The sequence below is a fragment of the Epargyreus clarus genome, unplaced genomic scaffold (assembly GCF_041222505.1).
Source record: "Epargyreus clarus isolate Ecla_fem2 unplaced genomic scaffold, WU_Ecla_fem_2.2 ptg000007l, whole genome shotgun sequence".
Classification (NCBI taxonomy): Eukaryota; Metazoa; Arthropoda; class Insecta; order Lepidoptera; family Hesperiidae; genus Epargyreus; species Epargyreus clarus.
Window position 1 is genome coordinate 23,418,887 of NW_027332215.1, and position 25,088 is coordinate 23,443,974.

Sequence of the window (25,088 nt, forward strand, 5' to 3'; positions counted from 1 at the left end):
TTCGTTACGAGTCTAATAAAAGATTTCAAGTCACGTGCGTGTTTAAAATGGCGATAAAGTTTTTGCATTTTAATAAAGTAAAGTAGAGATTTTTTTAAAGAATGTCGCATTTTAGATACGAGGGGATGAAATACTTTTTATTTATTGTGAAATTCATGTCGATAATTGATTTCTAAAATTAAGATTGGTTTTAAAAAATCATTTAACACCGTTTAACTAAAATGTGTTTACTTTGCCCTAAGCATATAGCGTTTTTTTTGGGCATCAATAAAATCTTGACGAGCGCAAACCACGCGCAAAGTTATACACGAAATTTAATTGAAATTGAGTGGTTTTTGAGACAACCATGTGGACACGGCGAAATGTGGTTTACATATGTTAAGAAGATGGATTTTTTTTTTAAAACACATTCAATTTCTGGTTTCAATTCAATTAACAACTTACGTATTAACTGCAATTAATGAAAATTACTGAAAAATTACGAATATATAAATACAGTTGCATGCATAGTTGCTGCCTTTGTAGAATAACCCCGATACCTTGTAAGCCTAAGGGCGTTAAATTGCAAATGTATCTACATAATTGGTCATCTGCATACTAAACGTACATATAATCGAAGCGCAAACACACGACTTGATTGTGATTATTATAGATACGTATCACCTTCTAGCGGCCATAGTTAACATGTAAATTTCAATATATTCCATTTCAATTGTTTTTATCTAGTTAATTCCCAATTTTTTTACCCGATTACTTCACACTTAGTTGAGTTATTACGTTTGCTCGAAAACAGTCACCGTTTACATTTACGCCCATATAGCGCCCCCGTGAACCGTAACCAAACTAAAGTATTTACAGTATGAGTTCCAAAGAAAAAGCGTATTAACAGTCAACCGTTACAACATTTAATTTTAAACGTAAACGGTGACCGTTTTTGAGCAAAGGTATTCATTGTATACCTATTACTGTTTTAATATCTTCCTTAAACACTGTCTGTCTGTATGTCAGTCTATTTCTAGGTTCTATCTCCTGAACCATAAGAGGTAGGCACTTTAAATTTTTAGAGTATGTTACATAACATAAAAAATAACACACTAAAAAAATAGATATAAATGTTGGTTTAGTACATATTTCTGAAGTCGGCGCTCAATATATTTCGTTGGATAACGGCGTAAACAGCGTGTTCCTAATACCTAACCAAATTCTTCTTTTTTTAATACATCCCCTTACAAAAATAAAAACGTTATACATAAATATAAACTCAAACATTATGCGTAAGCATACGTCATTAAATGTAAGGCGAATAAAACATTAATTCTCAATGTATACGATTAATAATTCATACGAGTGTGTTATTCATCGTGTAAACGTTTACGTCATAGTTTGGGTCGCGGAAAAGCATATGAGTACCAAATTGATCATTTGGTCCATTAGTCTCGGAAAAAAGTCGCGAATGGATAAGACCCAATAATGGACTCGTCTTTTGTTTTTTTTTCGTACCGATTACCAAAAAAAGGATGTTTACTTACTTTAAAACTTAATTTGGGTTATTTATGTGTACCTTTATTATAAACCTTACAACACTAGAATACTTTAGCAGCTAACGAAAAGTATACTACTTTTTATAATAAATATTCATCGTCAAATTCTTTATAATAATATTCTTATATTTTATAACCTGAAGATTCACTTACGGAGCGATAATTGTTTTAATAGTCTAAGGTAAGCGAGAGCTCGGAAAAATATTCCAACATTAACTTCATTAGAGTAACTTCAAAGCGTATTACAATTATTTTCGAAACATAAAAGTTCAGGATGCTGTCGGTTTGTGTGATTTTTTTGCTTAATTAAGTGTTCTTTACGAACTCTTACAAGAACGTTTATTTCCAGAACTGCGCTGCGGTAAAACTTTTGTATATTTACCGTTCCATGTTTTTAATTAGTTGCTTGCAAATGTTTTTAACAATGACTTATTTAATTACCCTTCCTTTGAATAAAATGGGTTAAATGTTTCAACAGGATGATAAATACCAAATGACCTTCACAATGACATGCCAATGTATGTAGAAATTTTCATTATTAATCGTAATTATAAATATTCATAAATAATTAAATATTCATTAATCTATAGTTCAATCTAAATTCATTATATTGGGTTGTTCGGAAAGTCATTTCATTTATTTTTGTGAAAATGAAAGACAATTTTCGTATAATGAATAAATATTTTATAAAATTACATATTGACCATTTTGGCCCAACACCTTAAGCCATCTCTCTGGTAGGAGCGTGATTCCACGTTCTTATTTTGTTTGGTCGATTCTTGCAAAAAACTGTTGCAGGTGATTTTTGACCTCTTTATTTCAAGTAAAGGTTTTACTGTCCAAAAAATATTGCAGTGATCGGAAAAAATAATAATCTGAAGGCACCAGATCTGGAGAATATGGTAGGTGTGGTAGAGTAACTTATTCGCTTCAAGAATGGATCATTTTCGTGACGTTTCGGGAGCAGATCATAGACGACAACGCGATGACACAAATTTTTCATCGTGAGAAATCAGGGGACTCATATATCGAACTTCAAGCTTAAATCCAGGCCTTTAAAGTGGTCATAAACGGTTTATTTCTATAAATCTAAACTCTGGCCGATCTCACGTATTGTTATTGGCCGGTTTGCATTAACTAATGCCTTTATCAACCTTAATCGGCCTACCAGAACGGGGTGCATCTTCTACTTCAAAATTGCCGGATCTAAATTTTGTAAACCAGCTCTGCCACTGGCGTACGGACAATACATCTTCTCCATACCCATTAGTTAATTTTTTTCTCACTTGAACAGTATTTTTACCTTTTCCTCTCCATATTTAAAAGGGCACCCACCAAAAACGATTGCATAAAATCAATTGAACTTATTCACACACAAGCCTTGCTATATCAGCTGTAAAAACATATAATGACAATGCGACTTAGTGTGAAGTTAGCTGTGAAAAAATACAATTAAATCCTCTATTGGGAAAAAACGAAATTACTTTTCGAACAACCCAATATAATAAATATATAATTATCATTATATTTATTGGTATATATTGCACCAATAAATCAAATCTTTGATAGTATTGTGATTTGATTACCTTTAGCTCTGGGGAACCGGGGTTAAAATCTCAGACACGAACCTCAAACTTTTTGAAGAGTGAATTTGAAAGTAAAGGAATAAATAGATACGTTCTGAATAAGAAAATTTCAAAGGTGTGCGAAGTATACTAACAAGTACTTGGCCATTATTATGTTATTGTTGACACAATACACAACAGCACAATACCTCAGAATGTGAAGGGCTTATCCCTTCTCATTCTCAGGTAGTAGCTTTGCTCGATATGCGGTGTGACAAAAAAAGCGTCTGATGACGAAGGTTTACGTAAACGAAAAAATCGCAATTGGCAGACATGCTCCAGTTCGGGGCGTGTCGGATAGACGCAGAACCGTCAATAAATAGATCATTCGCACCGTTGACTTCTTGCGTAGGCCTCACTAAATTGCGAACGGGGCCGGTTCATGTTTATTTAGGTATATTGTGATCGACGTCAAATGTTTTGTTTTTATATGTTGCAAGTGACTTTGAAGTTTATTATGCCAAGATTATTTGAGATATGAAGATCAATAAGTACCCGACTGATTCAGCGTCCAAAGCGTGGTTCCAGTCTCAGAACAAACTAGCGTATGTAATAGTATGTCATATTCATAATTTCATTAGGCTCAATGGACTCGATACGATATGGTTACCATACGTATTTAAATTATAAATATCTAACTACACTTGTGGTGCTTTCATCTATTCGTTTTCTGTTTTTATGTAGACCTATGCCGTGTGTAGACCTGTGTACATGTCGAAAGCATTGTGGATTAATACATTTTATGAAAGTCGGTTGCTTAGATATGCAGTGAGAGCTGAATATACAAAAAAAAAAAAAAAAAAACATTCTAATCATAAAACTACTATAACATCTGATCCCTTTTCACTATCCATTATTGCTTGTCAACGTAATTAAACCATTCAACTCTTTGAGACCAATGTTAGAATCTTAGGCAGTACGAAGCGTATTAAAAATATTGTCACCTTATTCAATGGAGAAAAAGGGAAAAGGAAGAGTGAGAAAACAATTTCGCTTTCCATAAACTCCACAAAGGCGTTTGATGCCCATTAATCAGTATCTCATCTCTCAATCTCATAATACCTTTACATTGAGTGGAAATTAACAGATATAGTAGGGACCTTTGCCCGGAGTGTCCGTAAAACTTAGAAAAAGATCTTTTTGCAGATCCAAAACAAAATAAAATCATGATTACCAAACTGAAATCTAAAGGAAATTCTTCATGAGCAAATATGCTCACACGAGATTAAAGTATCTATCATAGAGCGCTTGAGCGTCCACACCATTTATATTACAATGGAGATTACAGCATCCATAACCATTCATCCATAACTAGAGTGCACTTTGATCGAATGCTAACATGCTAATCCATTTGATGGACGCTTGCCGTTCCGTGATCCAGTTAGAGTGGTTGTAGATTTGCTGGATTTTAACCGGCTGTTTTCATGGCGAACTGTGTTAAAAGCTACCACGAATCCATCACTATTATCGTTACGTGCCGATTTACCACCCAAGACACTTTTCTGAGGTCGTGAACGTCTGAACAAAGTATGTTCAAAGCAAAGAGAATACATAGAATACGTAATAAATACGTATAAAGCATGAATACGTAGGGCAATAGAGTTGACGTTGTTAAGATTTAGAAACACAAAATTGATTTTAAAACTTTCAACCGGGGTTTAGTCTGACGTCATTTTAGATTGCCTGACGTTTCACATACATTTCACGACTTATCATTATCACTTGTATTATTGACTCCATGAAGAAAAGTAATGATGCAGATTATGATAAGTTTTATCAATTAACTGTAACTCTTAACTTCTCTCAGCATTTTTCGCTATTTCATATACGAGTAGTTTCGGATTTCCGCATCTAGGTCTACTTGAAATATTAACCCTGTATAGTACTGATTCTAGCAAAGGGAAACCTAAACGCCGGCTTTGTGATTTCCAAACGGGAGGACGTGTCAATGTAAAGTCAATACTTTGAAGAGTGTTTTCACGTTTGACTCCTTTGTAAAGCGCTTTGATGGGGCCATAGTACTGGTATGCTTTAAACTGCGAAACTCACAACACAATTTTCATACGCGCGGTAGTCACAATGTTTTGTTTAATGTATGTATGATAAAATTTAACTAATCGTGTCATTCTACGAGTATCTAAATAATAAAATATCACTAAAGTGTTTAATTATTATTTACTCATGTGGAATTAATGAACTGAAACAAATCTGATGGTGCCTTTAGATTATTGTTTCGCAAAGTGTTGTTGTAGGCAATTACTAACCGAGGACAGGGGGGGTTCCAAAGAAAATCAACGGTCTTTGAATTCGTATAAAAGAGACGGATGATTTGTGTTTTATAAATTCTAAATGTGGGTTTGAAGATGATTGAACCCTAGTTAGCTATTTCTGCCTAATAACAACAGTATTAAATAGTATTATCTAATCTTATCTGAAGTTGATCACAGATGTCCATGGGCTGCAGTAGCCATTTACAATCAGGTACTCTCCTATATTGTAAAAAAATAAGCTCGTAAAAGAATTTCGGATTTTGAAAATGTTTTTGAAATTGGAATTTGCGTGCCGTCATAAATTATTGCTGGTAAAGAACTCCGGTCAACCCTAGTCAACAGTCTAGAGCTTCCTATCACGATAGCTTGACATTTGGCAGGGTTGACCGATACCCCATAGCGCATAGACCAACTTCGGAGAGCAATCAAATTAGTGTTTATTTTACCTATTGCACTGTGCAGACTGTCAACATCGGCTTGAGCATACAGTTCGTTCGTAAATCATCCGCATACAGATGATACGAACAGTTGATAAAAGAAGTGATGGAGTCAATAAATAGAGAAAATAATAAACGAGAGAGAATACCGCCTTGCGGGACGCCAGCATCTAAATAAGCCCAGTGCGAGGAGGAATTACCCCTACGGATGGACTGCTGGCGCCCCCGAAGATATGAAGAGAACCAAGAAGATATGAAGAAAACCAGAGGGTTTTCTTCATATCTTCTTGGTTGTAACTGTAAGTGAGTAAGAATAGCTAGGAGAATATCGTGGTCGACTGTGTTAAAAGCGTTAGAAAAGTCAACAAACGCCATCACCGTCAGTTTACGATATTATTAATTATAATATTATTACTTACGAATTATTTTATGTTATTGAGTTGATGTTCAACTGGATCACAAAATAAAAAGGTAAAAACGGATGCCGACTATAGAAACACTTTAACTAAACAAGATGACCTCGTCGTGTTTAGACTAGTTGGATTCACTATAAATCTATTCTATATACCTACATTAAATAGAATAGAATGAAAAACCGGGTTTGCTCTCGGAGTGAGAAGTTTAAGCCGTAGTCCATCGCGCTGGGCAAGTGCTAATTGGTAAGACGATACACACCTTTGAAAACTTTTTTTCTCGAAGATGTATAGGTTTCCTTGCGATATTATATTCCTCTACCATTACAGCAAATGAGAATTCATTTCTAATACGCACATATCTTTCAAAAATCAGACATTTGAATCTGATTCGATTGAAAGGCCGAGGTTTGGTCACTATCACTGCTTGCTACAAGTTTACTACTCTTCACAATATGATCTTTGTTATTCGGCTCTAACGATAAGGATCATGAATTTAATCCAGTAAACTCGTTCATTAAGTAATACAGTTAATAATGCGAGAAGTAAACTCGGACTTCTCTCGCGCGTAAATAATCAAGTACCTATTCATAATGTGTTATGTATAAACAGGACTATAAGATCTCTACATTTTATCGTAAATGAGTTCAGTATACGATTAATTAATTAGACGCTCAACAGGTTTTAATTGCGAAACTATTTACATGCTGGTAAATATATTTGAACACGAAATGAACATTTTAAAACCTGCGGTCCACTAGAGCGAATGCATTTCGTACGCGATGAAATGCTAAACTATTTGCGTTTTTATCCAACACTTTATAAAATCGTATTTTTGGATTAAAATATTTCAATGGAGGCTCATAGATAAGTATAGATACCTCACCGCCTTGTAATTGAAGGAAGCAATTAAATGACTTAAACAGCTGACAATTCTGTCAGCCGTTTAATGATTGTCATGGTGTAATTTACGCGGAATAATGCCGACATGCGCAGTTAAGACACGAAATCGAAAAAAAGTGCAAAGAAATATAGTTTCATTCGTAAATGATCTAAAAATAACATTTTTTTTTAATATTTTTCAAACACGAAAATAATTGACAGTCATAATTGTCAAAAGGTTACATTTTCTTGTTAGGAGCGAGTAATCTTTACTAGATATTTTTGGCGCGCTGTATTTCAAGTTCAATTCGAGATTGGTTACAGATGCGTTGCTATTTTTGAGTATTAAGTTGGAACATAGTGAGTGTGATTGTGTAATAAAATATGTCAACATATGTCGTTCTATAATAAATTTGTATTGAAAAAGATAGAGTATCTAATCTTATATTATTACTCGTTTATCATGTACATGTATATTATGTATTATATATATCTATATATGTATGTAACTCTGTAGGTAAATGGTATCCGATGGGCATGGATCGTCCCACAACAGTCGGAATAGAGCATACTCAATCAAGTACCATTAAAGACTTAAAAATGAACGTGTTAAATTTGATAAAAAATTCACACTTAATTTACATGCAAATCTTTAGTTAACCACGAGCATGTACGCATAATTGTGTGCAAATTGTATGACGGCCAAACCAATCATAAAGAATACTTGCAGTATTCTAAATTACCGATTCCAGGTTAGAAAGCATAACCACTAACAATAATGTAGACAAAGACAAGTTAACGGTATTAGTTCCGGATGAAGGCAACTGGCACTCTACGAGTATATAATTATGCATAAGTACTTTTAATATCTTTGCTTATATTATTTAAAAAAGTTACAGTAAATTACTGATATTATAGATATGAGAAAGTATGTCACTGGCGTTGGTGAAAATATGATTATGAAATATGTGTATGTGTATATTTTTAAGATATAAATCTTGGAATGTACCTGAGTTAAAAGATACTTAAGCGACCATTTATTTTGTATTTACAAATCCTAAACTACTAATAACTAAAATTAGTAATTTATTTACTTACCTAGTATTAAATTGACGCTCTAGTAACCGAAGCAATGACATCAGCTGCTCTTTGGAGTTAATCCAATTAATCAGAATTTGCGTAAACTGTCGGATGATGTCTTTGTGAATGTGCTTTCAATTATCGCACAATATAGGCTTACGTACTCATGAAATTGGGGACGTGTTAAAGCCTAAGGAACACGCACACAATATAATATTATATAAGCCGGTGCTGATAACAACCTCTGCTTATGTACATATAAATTTGTACAAAACTAAGTTTTTGTTTTTTTATGTATCGCCTCAAATATTTTTATTACGGTCACAAAAAAACAACTGTTAAACAATTGGTAATACGGATCCTATCCAATTTGGGATTTATTAGATTTGTCTTTGGGCGGTAATTTTTACCAACCAACAAGTGGAATGTAATTTCATCAGTCGAAAAATACAAATAAAAGACGATCAATATGACTTACCTACATCATTTGATTTTACTCTTAATAAATTTAAACCACATATTTTTTACATAATTGAATGTGTGTTAAAAAACGAGCATGAATATTATTGTATATTTCCCAAATGACATTTCTATATAATTTATAAACGCCCATCATCGTAATCTTATTATGAGAAGACAAGTTGCTATATTATTCACGTTACATATTAAGCTAACATTTTGCTATCCACAATTTACTTCCTATTTATAAACTGCACTTAATCACTAAGTTGCCTTGCGTTGCTTTCACTATAATTTAGATGACAGTACAATGCATAATGCCTCATAGAAGTCGAGTAGATTAAGATTGACAACATTTATCGTGGATTATTAATTGTGAGAGGAATCGATGCGCTTCCGTGCCTCTCTAACAATCAGTGATATATCAAAGTAAAGCGTACTTTGATATACTCGTATATAAACATTGAGTTTTTTTTTTATAATATGGGACTAACAGACGATCATGCAGCCCACCTGATGGTAAGTGACTACTGCTGCCCAGCGACATCTGTAATCAACCCCAGATAGGATTATATATTCCTACCTCAGGTCGGCCTCTGATGCGCCGCTACCCCTGAGGACTAAGCTGAAACGCCTCGGAAAAGTATATCTCCCTTATCACACCCTTCAAACCAGAACACAGCAACACTTGACGCCGCTGTTTTGAGGCGGTAATAGGTGTGGCGGTGTTTTATTTTTTTATTATAAGTACCTACCGTATATACTTTCATATGCAGTAAGTTATGTGTTATCTGGACACTACAAACAGACAATTAATTTTATTTATTTATGTAATTACAAAAATGTACCTGCATAAGCCACAGACCAGCCTTACCAAATAATTAGTGTATTGCAACATGTAAATTGATTGAACCGAGCATAGCTTCATCGTTAAATATTGTTAATTTTGGCAGGTCTCGAGTTACTATTTTATCAACCATAATATTGGATTTCAGTTTCATGCGTCGTCATGTCTGAAAATTTTGGTCGGAAAGGGAAGCTTGCCAGTTAATTACTGTTAAACGGGATGTAATTACAACTAACGTACGCTTAAAACGAGCTCGCATTGATTCGGCTTGTGGTACCCGAGTGTATTAACCAGAGCTCATTTCACAAATGCATTGCAATTAAAATGTATTATTACTTCATCTATTTCACTGTCGACGGTCAGCACATATAAAGCGACATGTCAAAAAGTGAGGTTCTCAGTACAGTGTAATTAATATTCAAATCGCTCTAAAATAATAGTATGTACCTACAATTATAAATGTTTACATTTAATGTTTTGTTATCTTTGATAACATGTAAGAGAACACGTACGACGTATGGACCGTCAAAATAGGTACGAGTATATTAAATTAATTAATTTAATTTAATACAACAACTATCAATTTCTAATAATAAAATCCGAATTAGCAACGACCTCTACTAATTGGTTTAATGGATGAAAATTATTTTATATCAAAGTTAGTTGTTAAAAATATATCTCATGTGGGTAGACTAAAAATATCGGGTCGGTAAAAATTCTACTTCCTCCTAATATTATAAATCCGAAAGTAACTCTGTCTGTCTGTCTGGTTGTCTCTTCTTCACGCCTAAACCAATGAACCGATTTTAATGAAATTTTGTACAAAGATAGTCTGAGATCCGAGAAAGGACATAGGATAGTTTTTATCCCGGAAATCCCACGGGAACTAGGGATGGCGATCTAATAACGATTAATCGGAGAATCTATTTTTTCTACCCAAAACATCGATTATTTTAACCGATTTTAGTAAGAATTGAATCGTAAACTATGCATTTGATCAAGTTCCTTCTGATCTTAAAGAAAGTTGAAGGTACAAATTTTCAGTTTTATGTATATTATTTTCTGTATGTATGTTATATTATTTTCTTTTAAACGCGGGCGAAGCCGCGGGCAAAAACTAGTTGTTCATAATTCGGATCTCCTAAAATATGACTAAATAACTAACTACCTATTTGCGGAAAATGTGGCTCTAATGAGATGTAGGCGGCGAGTAAAATTAACGCGATAATCCTAAATCTATATCTATATACCTTCTAAACTCGGCTTTAAGCTGAATAAATTTGTAAGGCGCGAAAATATAATCAATACAATTCTCCGTAGGCACGCTATTTGCTCCGCCCATGTTGAATACAAACTTGACGGAACGAAGAAAATAGTAAAGTTGAGAACCAACACAAACATTTTGCTACTTTATAGAATTTTCTAACGTAATTTGTATACCGTTGGACACTTTGTCCGAGAAGATAAGATGCCTGATACAAACAAGTCCCACTTGTTCCATTCTATTGACATTTTAATTTTGCAAGTGGCGGCGCCCGCCAGTAGCTTAGTTACCGTGAACTATTGTAACACTGACACTGTGACGTTAAACGAGACACAAAGGGGATGTTTCAATTTGGACTATAACTTGTACATTTACCAGAAAAAGGACAAAATGTATCTTAATTTCAGGAAAAAATAAAAAAAATGCCATTTTTTCCTAGATCGCTCCGCACAACCAAAACAATCTGATTACACGTGATAATAACAATTCACTGTTTCGTCAAACATTTTAAAGATAAATCTTGTGCACAAAATATACAATACATTTTCGAAAAAGTTTTAATAATAGTTTTAGGAGTTCATCTCCCTTTTACCCTGTTACGTACATGTTATAAGTCCAAGTCCCTTAGAACTTTGGAATATCTCCTTTATTTATCTCTTTGGATTTAAAACAATAATTTTAACCTTCTAAGTAACAACACATGCGTGACCAAAATCAGGTAGGAGTTCATCTACTTAGAGGTAATTTCATGTGTCTGTGGGTGACTGCGGCTGTTTGCTATTAGATAGAGTGAAGTTGAATGCTAATGCTAGTTTGCTACTTAAATGTTGATAAATCTTATATCTATAAAACACTTTCAACATTTTAAAAACAGTAAAGGATATGAGCTATAATCTCATTCACATTGATATGTATGTTTAATCTAAATATTATTGCAAGTGGTTTTAGAACGATCGATATGAATGAAATATACTATGTATTTCATTATTTCCCCTTTGGTTCCTCTGTCTATCATGGTAGAGTCAGTTTGCAAATATCTCAGATCAATTTCACAATGGTTATCTTCTCACCCAACAGAACTAGTTACATTGAAACATGTAACAGATATGTTAATGTTAAATGTTAAATATGAAATCATATAAATCTCGGTACATCACTAACATAATTGGAACGTTAAGAGAACATGCGGTTTCTCTAAGTACTCCGTCAATGGTAAGTTAGATTGGTACGTTGCACAAATTAAAGTTGTAATTGCTTCTGTAAGTTGTTATGAAAACGGTTATTACTGACTGCTCCCTGTACTGAGATAATGTAGATATCAGTCTCTAGTTGATATGTGTTAAATTAACGTAACTCAAAGCCAAAAACTTAATGTTTGTATAACCAAATAATAAAATATGGGATTACGTTTTGAAAAACAGTACCTAATCATCAATTTTATATTGAAGTAACAAATGTGCACGTAGTCCATCTGACTCTAAGCAGTGACAGCCGTCACTTGGTTATATCAAAAGTCAAGTTTAAAAAATCTTTATTTAATTCGATTGGGTAGGTTTCCATAGTAGGTGTTTGGCTTAGCGCGCACTACGATTAATTTAACCCCGAGTCTAAAAACCGCAAGAAAATTTAACACATTTTCTATTCATTTTATATTCTTTCTATACAAGTGCATGCACTAGGAACTTTTTTCAGTGATTGAGTTAAGAAAGGTAAATTGTTACATTTTGATCGCGGCTTGTCAAGCGGTTTTTTTGTATCCAATAGTAATAGTATGGTGGTGCACGCATTGCGTTTAACCGAATTCGGTATTTCTGTCGATCTCGATGGGCGAGTAATAAAACTAACGCCACAACACATGCTGTTCGCCAGAAAGTTGTGTGTTTTTGCATTTTCAACTATTTTTAATCCGCTTGCGTTTAATCGCAATGCGTGCTAAGCCAACTAGACACAGAGAAGAGCGGAATCTCTTACTAAAGGCTTAGCTATATTTTTTGGGGTTTCAGACATACGGTCAAACGCGTGCGTATAATCGTAGCGCGTGCCAAGTCTAACTTAGATTATCCGACGTAAGCGTCCGCCTTACCACCGTTTAAATAAGAACATTGCAGCATTTACAGCGTTCATCCACCCGCGTTTTATTTTCCAGTATGATAATAAAAATCCATTAAAAGTGAAACACTAAATTATAATAAACTGGTTTAATAACGCGCAAGGAACAAAGCTGCATACATAATAATATGTAAATGTATACAATGTAATTCTCGCGGCAGGCTTCGATATTTATTGCATAGCATTAGTGAGATCGTTCGCGGTCAGTGAGGCGAGGCGACTAGAAACTTGCGGATGCATTTCTTACATGTACCTATCGCTTTTACCTCCATATTAATACGTATCCGCCTATTCATATCGACCACAGGTTTAGCTGTCACCCATTATGGACTTACAAGGACTTACATAAAAGCCAGCATATGACCTAGTGGTTAGAAGCTACCTCTCAGTCGGGGAATCTGAGGTTTAAATCCTAGGCGATAAATTCTGATTTTTCATTTCAATGTGCTTATTAAAAATAATTATAACTGGCTTATATTTAAAGGAAAACTATTATGAGAAAACGTGCAAGCCTCAGGGTTCTTGAAAAACATTCTTAAGGGTATGTGAAGCAGGGAAATTCTAAGCAGGGCTAATTCGAAGCAGGGAAGCTGGCAGTTAACTAAGACCTAAACTCTCTCAATGTGAGAGGAGACCTGACCAGTAGAATGGTTTGACAAAAGAAACAAAAAATTCAAGACAAACACTCGATATTTGAACGGATTCGATAAGCCCGAATAGTCGTTTATAAAATTTCCGCATAAAACACGACAAAGGAGTCTTCACGGAAGTTATGTTCCAGATATGCTTCATATCGACTTCCACCTTGCAATATTGAAGTTGTATTGCTCTACGCCAATGTGAGAAATTTCGATAACCACACGATGAAATTTAATTTACGGAAACATTCTTGTCATTTTTCCTCTCTTATGACAAATGTTGCTTTAAATTTGCAACATTGCAATTTACATTGGCGAGCCATGCATAATTATGTATTATCACACATAATTATATAAAGTATCAACATACATAAATACAAGCAATAAAAGAAATTACAATTATTTTAAAAACAAAAACCCGACTGCTTAAACATATTTAACTGAAAAGGGAAATAAAGCCTATATGCTCTTTCAATTATTACTCACACTATTTCGGCAAATACAACATTTCATATGTGAAAATCATTTAAGCCGTTTGGGCAGTAAAGCGTGCTGCAAAATGAAAAATATATACGCTTGATATTTTTTCCCTTCGTTGGTCAGGTAAATAAAGAGAACTGATTCAAAACTGATTCCATTTCACATCCGGTAACTCTGTCAACCAGTGGCGGACTTAGCTCATCGGAGGTCCAGGACGGATATGTTAAACGATGGAACGGTGAATGATGCCTCCAGTCTAAAAACTTAATCTAATTTTACAATCTTTCACAAATGTCTACAATGTAATTTATAGACATTTCGAGGCCTCCCAGGACCAGAGCAAATATTACTCAAAACGAAGGCAACGCAATTTCGATCACATCTCATTACTCACATCGACTGTAGCAAATTAATAGGCGATCTGGTATCAAAGAGCATGTCAGAAGCCGATCCGATGCCTAACGAGACAACCGGTCATTATTGGACGAGAATAAAGACATATTATAGCGGAATTTAGATATTATAATTAGTTAATTTAAAAGTTACATTTGGGTTACAATAATGAGAGAACGCAGTTTTATTTTTTGGATGTGCCTCTTGGGTTAGTGTAAAGCTAAGTCCAGGTTTACAGCGTCACAACTCTTGTCCGTCGGAAGCCGACTTGAATAAGGGGTGTAAATCCTTTTCACGTTTCATCAGGCAAACTATAAAATATGAATTGAAATCCTATATTGAAACGCGGCCTCTTAATGAAGGGCTCCGTGATTCGATCCCAGGAACGGTGAATGAAAGTATCGTGAGAAAAGATCTCAAGGTTATGTGCAGTCTACCAATTCGTATTTGGCCAGCGCGGTGCACTGTGACCTAATCCTTCTCATTCTGAGAAGAGATCCGTGCCCAATGGAGCAGCAATAATGAATTGATAATATTACGACACAGTTGTTTCGCCGTGACCACGATTCACATAGGCTGTCCGGTATAAGACATTCATTAACCCATATTTAGTCGGTGCCGAAAAATATAAAAGAAACTACTTGAAAGTTGAAACTAACAAAACAAATCAATAGTGTATGAAGTTTACCATCAGTTGAACTGTGGCCTTTCTCATTTTGATAGGATACGGCCATCAGTGCGACAACACTAACTTATCTCGCTAACGGTACGTTGAATAATTGCCTCTGCACGTTAACTATAAACCACGCAGATCCTGTTGCACTGCTTAATAAATCAGAGCAGTATGGTGCCGTGGAAATAATTACGCGTGAACTCCAGTGGCAAGGCGAAGCCATTTCTCGTGGCTCGTTTAATATTTCATACATTACGTTGTATCTAATGGTCTCCGTATCAGGACGTCGTGGACCTTACGACGCAACGCGAATGACGACGTTTGAACTTTGCTCCTATTGTTGACGTTGATATAATTCGTTTTTCGGTTCAAGTCGATTTCATACCGATATACCATATATGGAGACATACATATAAATAAAACTGAAGTATCTGGCTCTGCTTTAAAGTCTATATTTCCTAATACTGAATGCGTTCACACAAAATGTAGCGAAATAATTTAAAGTGTCTGGCTTTATGCTTGATTGCATATACCATAATTGTGAAAAAAAAATCTTATAATTAGAAATTGTTGGCCGATTTTTGGCTTTCATTTCGCGATGCGGTGGAAGTCTTTTTAAGAAATTTCATTTAACTTTATATATTCTTTATTCGTAGAGCAATGATATTCGAGTGGTTTGAAATTTCACTTCTCAAGCTTAGAGTCTGAAGTTCATTTCCCAGACGATTATATAGACGACGTATATCTGATTTTTCGAACTTATAAGTGTACGTATTAGAAGTTGATTATCAAACTTTTAAAAAATCTCAAAGGTATGTCCATCATTCGGCACTATTGCCTAAATCCTCTCAAACTGAAACGAGAATCATGCCCAGCAGTGGGGCAGTAACGAATGAAAGAGTAATTAAAAACTAAAGCACGTTATTTATTGCCTATATTGCCATTTCAGATGTATCCTAACTATTTTATTTAGCATACCTGGAAAAATAAATGAAAATTTGACTATATTATAAATACAGAATTTGGAACATCAAATACATTGAACGCAAGCATCAAAAATTATTATTTATACAAAGTCAACAAGGATTTATATATAAATACGAGCAAAAGCAAATAAAATATTTTGTTAATATTTAGATGAGTTTTATTCATTTTTGCTCTCATTTTCGATACTAGGAAATGTAAATAGCCTTCAATACCTGTGCATGTAGTGCATACAGTCTGTTAGGTCGTAAATTGAAAGCCATGTTTACTCAAACACGGTTTAGTGAGCTTTGCCGTCAATCACGAACAGGATGAAATTAGAAAATATATGTATATATATTTTTAGAATATACTGAACATTTTTCTTATATATAGATAGTAAATAGCAGTTGATGTTTAGAGGCTACTGCCATCCATGGATGTCTAATCAACCCCAAATAAGATAAGAGTCCTGCCTAGGATTGGGCACAGATACGTTATCACCCCTGAGGATTAGTTTGAAACACCTCCAATAACTATGTCTCTCTTACACCACTGCTGCCACATGACTGTTGTGTTCACCCAAATAAAGTTTATGTTCAGAATCATCGTCATCATTTTTTAAGTTTCTAAATATTAGAATGTTTCAATTTTACTGTTGGTCACGGTCTTCTTTTGGAGTGAGAAAGGTTTAGGCAACTTTAAACAATAGTCCATCACGCTGACTAAATGTAGACTGATAGTTTAAAACATTTGAAAACCATTTTTATTGAATTCTTAGGCACATACATTTAATTATGTTTTCCTTCAATGTTAAATATATAATAATAAAATTTTAAGAAGCACACAGGCTTCGGAAAATGATTACACGCTTGTGCGTGCTTGTGAGCCAGAACTAACACAACTCGGTTAGCACTTAGTTTTATAATATCAATTTAATATTGAGATTTTGTTTTAGGAAATGCGGATACTGTGGCTCTTCGGACTCCTGTGGGGAGTTGTTGCCCGGGAGGATGACTGGCAGCCTATACACCCTGACTCGTCCCTAGTGTATCACCCGTATGAGAAGCCCTTGGAGCGATCTTTAGATGCAGGGTAAGTCAGTAACAAAACTATGATTTAACGTCATCCTTTCTTTTATTGAGAGCTGTAATTCTCTGAAGCACTGACCTATGAGCAACCTTATAAAATTGCGGATTGTCGGTAGGACGAAGCGAGTGGTCGCAGGTCGCAGAAAAAGCGTAAAGGGGATTTGATCTGCCTTATGAATATAGGTCAACGAAAACTAAAAAGATTTTTTGCGCGTCCCCTAAAATATGCCGGATTAACAACCTTCTTCAACAACAAAATGCATTGTGGGAAAATTTTTAAACTTGTATTAGTCACGGGGAGTAGGACGCCAAAAGAGAATTATTAAAGGATGCGAATTTGTTACTACAGTGCTACTTAATTTTTGCGTGTTGATAATAATATAATATTCATATACACAGTCTTACGTAAGATTTAGTGTATAATACCTACCTATTAAGGTTTCGTGTATTTTACGTCAAACTCTAATTAGTTAATACTTTATTTACTTGTAACAGAAGAACAAGCTGCTGTATTTCGTTTTGACGAGAGGATGTACCTCGGAGCCCATAATAATATTCCTCAGGGATAGCAACTGTGATTTAGAACTAATATCCTGTTTCTATTACGTGAAAGTTACACATGATGTTTCGAAAAACAACGCAAATCCGGGATAGTTTGTTGTGGTTTTGTTGTTGAAATGGTTTGATGAAACACATAATAAAATGAGGCTTTCCAAATTAGACCACGGGATTGACGGAATCAATTAGGGAATTACGCATCTTTCATTATTTAATATCAGTTATGACAGTTTACAATAAATATATTATAATCTGAACCATATAGTTTTGCAAAATTAAATATTTGAATACAAAAAGTTTAATTATGTATTCTTTGTTATTACAAAGATAATACAATTTTAAAACTACCGGTAGTGGTGTGCCATGAGATATAATAAATAAATTTAATGCTGTAAATGGAAAACATATTCCCTGATAAGTATGGAAAAATGTTCAACTGTAGAACTATAGTCCAAATAGGGACGATCGTCACCCATTCATTTAATAGATTAAATCTATTTTATATAAAAGTTAGTGATAACTTAGTGGGTTAGTGGTTAAGAAACTCAGCCTCTTGATTGAGAAGTCCAAGGTTCTCGTATCAGGCTCGCACCTCTGATTTATCAAAGTTACGTGCGTATTAGAAATTAATTATCACTTGCTTAAACGGTGTAGGCAAACATCGTGAGGAAACCTGCATACCTGAGAAATCTTAAAAAAAGGTTCCTACCAATACGCACTTGGTCAGCGCGGTGGACTATAGCCTAATCCTTGTTATTCTGAGAGGAGACCCGTGCCCAGCAGTAGCATAATAGTATTAATTTAGTTTACTTTTATTTTTATTAATTATTATAAATGGGCAACCATTCTAATTAATTAAATAAATAAATAAACTTGTTTATTACAGTAATTTGGCAAGTAATTATTTTTTTATTTATCTATGTTATTATATTTCAATTTATTAAAATATTACAAAGGAAAATATTAATAAAAATGTAATATTTAAATAAACAATGAATTCACCCACTTCATTTATTTTACTTATTCATTTATATGATACGAGTTACTGATGCAACTTGTTTGTCTTTAACGACTTAACTAGATAAGGCATTTACAGGCGTAATAATAACTATTTTATTCGTTTTTATTGTTTATGTTTTCCGTTAATCGTTTTCGTCTTCTTTAACAAGCTTTTATTTCACGCGTATAACTTTAAAATTACAGATTGAATAAAATATAAAAAAAATATATTTGAGATCTCAACAAGTCCTTTCATTGATACCACACGATGCAGTTAGCCAAACGTTTTTTTTTAATTATTCATAACCACCCAGAAACTCACCCCTCAATTCAAAATTTAGTTATTTGTTATATCTTCGTCTTTGGGGCACAGAAACGCATATAAATATAAAAATTTCAACTCATTTGGTCCGGTAGTTTCGGAGCAAACTGGCTGTGGCAGACGGATGGACAGACGCACGAGTGAAATTATAAGGGTTCCATTTTACGATTTTTCGTATGGAACCCTATAAATGTAAAAAGCTCGAAATCCGATTCCAGTGAATGATTTTATGTGAATCCTGAATAATATTTGAACATTGCCGTGCAATATTCCGAGTAAAGCAAATTAATGATTTTACGTCAGTAATACCTGTAACAATAATATACGCAGAAATATTTCTACGTGGGGTAAATAATTATTCCACGTAAAGTTAATACAAATATACTCATTACAGGTCATTTTGATGCAAGCTTTCCCGGTATTCGGTTTTAGTTGTAAAAGCTTTTCCCTCTAATTTCGTTATGTAGTCCGTCCAGCGCACATTTCTGTGGGCTTTCGTCCCACATTTCTGTGTCCAGTCCTCAGCCTCCAATCCAGAATTCTTCTTCCTCATCTTTCATTTTGGCACCTTTTGATATATCCCGCCCTCGTCCATTTTCTTAGTGTAATTGTCCATATCGTCGTTTCTAAAACGGTCGCATACACCCACCGTTACACCCAGCATAGTCCGTTCCATGGCTCTTTGTGCCACTCTACTTTTACATGTTCAGTTTCATCAATGATCACGATTCTGACTACGCCATAATGGGTTAACACACACTGCTCATAACCTTCGCATTGGAAATGAATTGGCACAATGGTTTTAAACGCATCCCGTAGTTTGTATGCCACCCAGCCTTATTGTCTTTGTAGTGAAATTTAGCGAGCTAAATTATTCTTTCCAAAAGATAGCACATAACCTAAGTAAACGTATTCCTAAGTAAGAAAATGTTAAAATTAACTCATGAGTTGTCGCTGGATTCATATAAATAGCGTTCATAACTTCAGCCACATTACTTCTCTTTAAAATTAATAACTTAAGCAGTCGTTTTTTGTTGTTTTTATTATACTGAATAGTTAATCAAATACATACATCATGCATAAATGCGAATACCTACGTATTATGACCATACTAACAGGTAAAATATTAAAGTGAACAAATGTATCAAATTATCACCTACGACATTTTTCCGACGTGCGCAGTCACTGGATTCTTTTAAAAATCAAGTAAAAGAATTTTATCTATCATTGTAATCTGCTTCCTAGCTACCCTGTTATTTTTATACTATTCTATTATTTCCTACTTTATGTATTCTCCCCTTTTTCTCCTTTTTCTTCTATTCTTAAGAACTCTTGCTGCTGATATACTTAAAATATGACTCTCATGTACACCCCTACCCTGGATCTCTTTTATATAATTCTCTCTTTCTTGCAATAAGTAAATGGTTGCCTGGAAGAAATCACTATTTAGTGATAAGGACGCCACTTGTACCTTTAATTATTGTAAATATTTTGTATTTGTTACTATAAATTTGGTGTACAATAAAGAGTTTTTGTATTGTATTGTATTGTACATTAAATTTGTATTCGTAGTGAAATTTTCGATTTTAAATATTTTCAACTGCAAATTGTTCTTTATCAGACGACCTTACCCGGACAAATTTGGTTTGAACATTCCTTAGATGAAGACGGAGAACAAAAGTATAATTTAAAGTCGATTGTTACATTAATTGCCGCTCAATTGCTGCTTAATTAAACAACTCAGGACATCATTTCGTCTTTGAATAAATTGCTATGTATTGAATCAACTTTCGGTACCTTGGGGATTCTCTCATACTTTAATATAATTAAATTAATATTCCCTTTTCAACTATAATGAGAGCTTTGAAGGAATAAAGTTTATTACACAAGTCCCCGGGCTTCAGTAGCCACTCACCATCAACATGCTAGTTTGCTACTAATATATTATACATAAAGTAATATTAGTGCCATATGTTTAGATGAACTAAAAGTTAATGCGAGAGGTATACGTAACGCAAACCTGTAGGCGCGACCTTTTATTAGTAGGTAGCAGCTCCAAGTACTAAAAAGAAAAACATTTCTTATGTAATAAGAAATACATACCTATATAGAAAATTGTATGAAATAATAAAATGTAAGAGATATAGTCCTGATACATGTATATGTATTTAAGAAATTCTACTAATGTAAACGAAACGTGAGTATTTATTATAATATAATAATAATAAAAACCTTTATTTATCAATAAAAATTACATAATATTACCGCTTTTTATAATCATTTGCAATGTACATTAGGTAATGATTAGCGGACAATCTAGCAGTAATGAAATACATCATTGTTAAGTGCTAATACATAGTGGTTAATGGTATACAATTTTGATACAGAATAATTCAAAACGGAATGTTATTCTATTCTCTGTACTAGTTTGCACTGTATGACGGCAGAACACCGTCACTCGCTCGTTAATCACTATTCACTTATTTCTGTTACTGTTAAATTGTAGTATGTACCCACATACTACAATTTAACAGCGTAGTATAAGTAAAATAATAGGAAAAACTCCGTTTATTTAAGTAGCACTTAATTGTTACTATTTTTGAATTTATTTTATATTTGAATATATATAATTATATTTGAATATATTGCAATAAAATAGAATTGTTCGCTTTTTCTGCTATCTAATGTATCAAACTTTCACATCCAGGTAGTAAAAACTACAACAGCAGATTTGTATGGACGTTGGAATTTTATGTTACCTGTTGTTTCAGGCCACAACTGAAGATTCTCAACCGACGACCGGCGAGCCAGTCTTCCTATGTCAACAAGCTCACGAGCCTCTACCACACCGCTCCCGCTCCGATGTCTGATTCATGCAGCGTTTACAAAGTTTCTATGAATCAAGAACTGACGTACCAATACTTGGAGTACGAAAAGAACTTACCCGATCTTAAAGAGTTCACTCTTTGCTTGTGGAGCAAGTTCCACAATCATTCTTTGGATCACCCGTTATTCTCTTATGCTGGTAAGTAACTAAAAATGTGTTATCGTAACGATTTCCCATCCAGTTCAACAAGACGCGACTATGACTTTGTAAAAATGTACTCCTTATGCATACGTGTCGAACTAATACGTGGCTGATATTCTACAGGATATTAAACTACTTCATATAAATGATCTATCTAGGTCGTATGAGACAGATTTTGAAACAACAACAAAAAAATATTTATTTAAATACACCAACACAATATACGAGTAGAAGACGTCATCGTAGGTACCTTAATTAATAATTTCTAGCAAATAATACATTGTTACGTCGTGTCCTTCCAGTAACAGGATCACCTGTATATTCTCACAGCTTACATATTTATTTCACACATATCGATTGTGTAATTTGACAGTAATTACGGAAAAATAGCGCGATGTACGTAATATACTGTAGGGATGTCACCGATATGAATATGGATATGGACTTAAAAAAATAAGATACTGGTTTCAAATACGATTACGAATTGTGAATTCTTTTTGATTATCCGATAGTACCTAACTATCAGAAGATTTCGAAGATTAAGTATTCGAATAGTTACAAGTTACAGTTATAGTTTAGTATGTAAAAAAATGTAAGTAGGTAATGATTGATTTTATTTGTTAAGAAAGTAGACGTTAGGAATGTAAGTAGAAATGTAGAAACATTGGCTTGTACGAGCAAAATTTATCAAAAAGGGTTCCGCATTTACACGTCGCTGCTAACGGAAATTAACCGCAATTTTTAAATCAGATTCGGTTGGAACTTCGGGTCGATTTTATTTCGGATATCTGATAAATGATATCCATATCCGTTTCAAGATTCGATATTAAATGGGGGCTGAGTCTAAATGAGTTACATCATGACAGGTTTTTGTCTAATAAATCCATAAGAGTATCAAATAATTACTTTTTAGTACTTGCTTCTTTCAATATCCGTAACTGAAACTATTCGAAACTATTGCACAATCTGAAATAATTACATATGAATTACCGGTGTAATAGTCTTCATATATCCGTATCCAAATCTGGAATGTGAACTTTAATATCCGTATAATTCCTAATTCGTACCGCATAGCACCAATGTACTCTTCATAAGTGGCTGTATGCATAAACATTGTATCGGAACATCGATCGATAGATGAAGTAGCCACTCGTACGACGTTCCATTTGACCGTGGACATTTCATACGCATGCATGAATGAATGAATGTAGAAGACAATAACAAGCTTGTTAACGAAGCTTGCCTTGTCAAAGCAACAAAGGGAAATTGTCCCTTTTAGCCGTCAACATAAATAAATGAGTTAGAAAATGTAAAAGGTTGGCCATATTTAATTATGTTTTTGTTTTACTGGTAACATTATGTAAAATCAATTTAGTTCATTACTTTAAGTTGCACTGAATTACGAAGTATATTAGACTATTTCATACAATTAAATATTATACCAAAATATCATATCCATTTCCAATTCCAATTCCTATTTAAACGATAAATGCATGGTGTGGCAATTCCAGCTTGACTATACACTCCGCGACAAAAGTATAACCCACCCCCCTAATTTTTTCATATCTGATAAAGAATTATAGTTATATTAATATATTACTAATACACAAAATTTGGGTGTTAGTAAGTTTATTATACTATCAATACATTATTTATTAAATACATAATTAACCAAATACAAATGATATTGAGTTTTGCAATGCGACAAAAGTATAACCCAGGTAATGAAATTTAAATAAAAATTCGAGAAAAATATAACAAACAATAATCATTCATGTAATCTAATATTTAGTAGATCCACCACTTTTACTTATCACCTCAATCATTCGGTCCGGTAAACTGTCATATAGCTTTTTAATTATGTCTTGATTTATATTTTGCCACTCGTCAACTATCACCTTCTTTAACTTTTCAACAGAATTAAATTGTCTTGATCCACGATAGACAGCTCGTGATAAATTTCCCCAACAATTTTCAATTATGTTCAAGTCAGGAGAATATGCTGGCCATTCAAGAACTTGAATATTTTTTTCATTAAAGTAGTCTCTAACTACCTTTGCTCGATGGATACTGGCATTATCTTGTTGAAAAATGAAATTAGGGCCAGCAATTCGCATTGCGTGAGAGTTAATTTGCTCTTTTATTACTTCTATATATCGTTTACTAGTTATTTTTCCAGAACAAAACTTAATATCCATTTTACCTGAGTATCCAATGCCAGACCATACCATTACACTACCACCTCCAACTTGCCGACGGCTCAATATAAAATTATATTTTCTTAAATCGTGAAAATAGTAATTAAAACCATCAGGTCCATCCAAATTGAACTTCTTTTCATCAGAAAAAATAACTTTTCGCCACTTTTTTTTCCATTGAATATGAGCTTTTGCAAATTGTAATCTAACTAGTTTATGTTTAGCAGACAACGGCGGTTTTTTTGGTAATTTCTTACGTTTTAAATGTTCACACTCACGTATAATACGTTGAACATTTCTTAAATTAGTACTAACACCAGCCTGCGCTGCGATTTGTCTTGCGGTAAGCGTAGAATTGGACGCAACTCTTAGAATTGACCTTCTTTCTAGTGGTGTAGTTGCTCTCGGTCGACCTGTCCGTTTTTTCTTACCATAGTTGTCGGGATCTTTTAAAAAATTTCGCACAACACGATGACTTCTGTTGATGATTTTTGCAATTTTGGCCTTAGAATAATTTTCAGAATGCCATTTTTTAATTATATCAATTTCAGTTTTGTTTAAGTGTTTTCCCCATTTTAAATAAAAAATAGACAAATATTAACTTAAACAATTTATTTATGCGTAAGAACTTACGAGTTACTTGAAACAAGTATAAACATGAATAGACAGGTCCAGTGCATCGAGCTGCTTGAGCCAATGAGACGAATGGGTTATAGTTTTGTCGCGCTATCAAACCAATAACTTCGCCGCTGCGTAACAAAGCAGCATCGGAACGTAACTATATATATACCATAGTACTAGAATCAAGTAAACAATGC

At 33.9% G+C, this 25,088-nt stretch overlaps 2 protein-coding genes across 3 annotated transcripts in view; one reads left to right on the forward strand and one right to left on the reverse strand.

Moving 5' to 3' along the window:
- LOC140743701 (coiled-coil domain-containing protein AGAP005037) overlaps positions 1-25,088 on the reverse strand; it is a 275,840-nt gene that overhangs the window by 64,036 nt on the left and 186,716 nt on the right. The gene's annotated exons all lie outside the window — the stretch shown is intronic.
- LOC140743703 (uncharacterized) overlaps positions 1-25,088 on the forward strand; it is a 53,139-nt gene that overhangs the window by 11,643 nt on the left and 16,408 nt on the right. Inside the window, exons 2-3 of the mRNA XM_073075198.1 lie at positions 17,033-17,169; positions 21,816-22,069. Coding sequence (XP_072931299.1) covers positions 17,036-17,169; positions 21,816-22,069 — 388 coding nt within the window. The 5' untranslated portion in view covers positions 17,033-17,035. The remainder of the gene's footprint in view (positions 1-17,032; positions 17,170-21,815; positions 22,070-25,088) is intronic.